At 38.3% G+C, this 410-nt stretch overlaps 1 protein-coding gene across 2 annotated transcripts in view; it reads left to right on the plus strand.

Moving 5' to 3' along the window:
- The window catches only part of LOC119592229 (phosphomannomutase-like), a 5,852-nt gene that overhangs the window by 1,804 nt on the left and 3,638 nt on the right, over positions 1-410 (plus strand). For both annotated transcript variants that reach the window (XM_037941063.1, XM_037941062.1), the window contains exon 2: positions 220-334. In XM_037941063.1, coding sequence (XP_037796991.1) covers positions 220-334 — 115 coding nt within the window. The remainder of the gene's footprint in view (positions 1-219; positions 335-410) is intronic.

Consider the following 410-nt stretch of genomic DNA (forward strand, 5'->3'; position numbering starts at 1 on the left):
AAATAAAATCTTTCTGTACGAGTTTTTAATCATGTTTTTGATATATGAGTTTTTAATAATATATTTGATACAAGAAAATCAAGCTGCGAATTAATAAAAGGTCTCAACCAATTTTGTTTAGACCGCAGCGATATTTTATCTTTTAGCTTTACCAAAATACATTTCTTTGCCAATACCTTCTTTTCGTCGTGAACTTCATATTACTGGTGTTTTTCGCAGCTGATCCTGAAGGAGATGTCGGAGTTCATGGAGAAGGTTCGAGGTAAAGTGACGTGCGGCCTGGTTGGGGGCTCGGACCTGAAGAAGATTGCCGAGCAGATGGGAGGCATGGAAGGTACGCATTTTTCTGTTGGGGGAATGTACACCTTTGCCTTGTATTGTGTTTTTTCGCATCCTCTGCATTATTATTA

Source organism: Penaeus monodon, chromosome 29, assembly GCF_015228065.2.
Source record: "Penaeus monodon isolate SGIC_2016 chromosome 29, NSTDA_Pmon_1, whole genome shotgun sequence".
In the NCBI taxonomy this organism is placed as follows: domain Eukaryota; kingdom Metazoa; phylum Arthropoda; class Malacostraca; order Decapoda; family Penaeidae; genus Penaeus; species Penaeus monodon.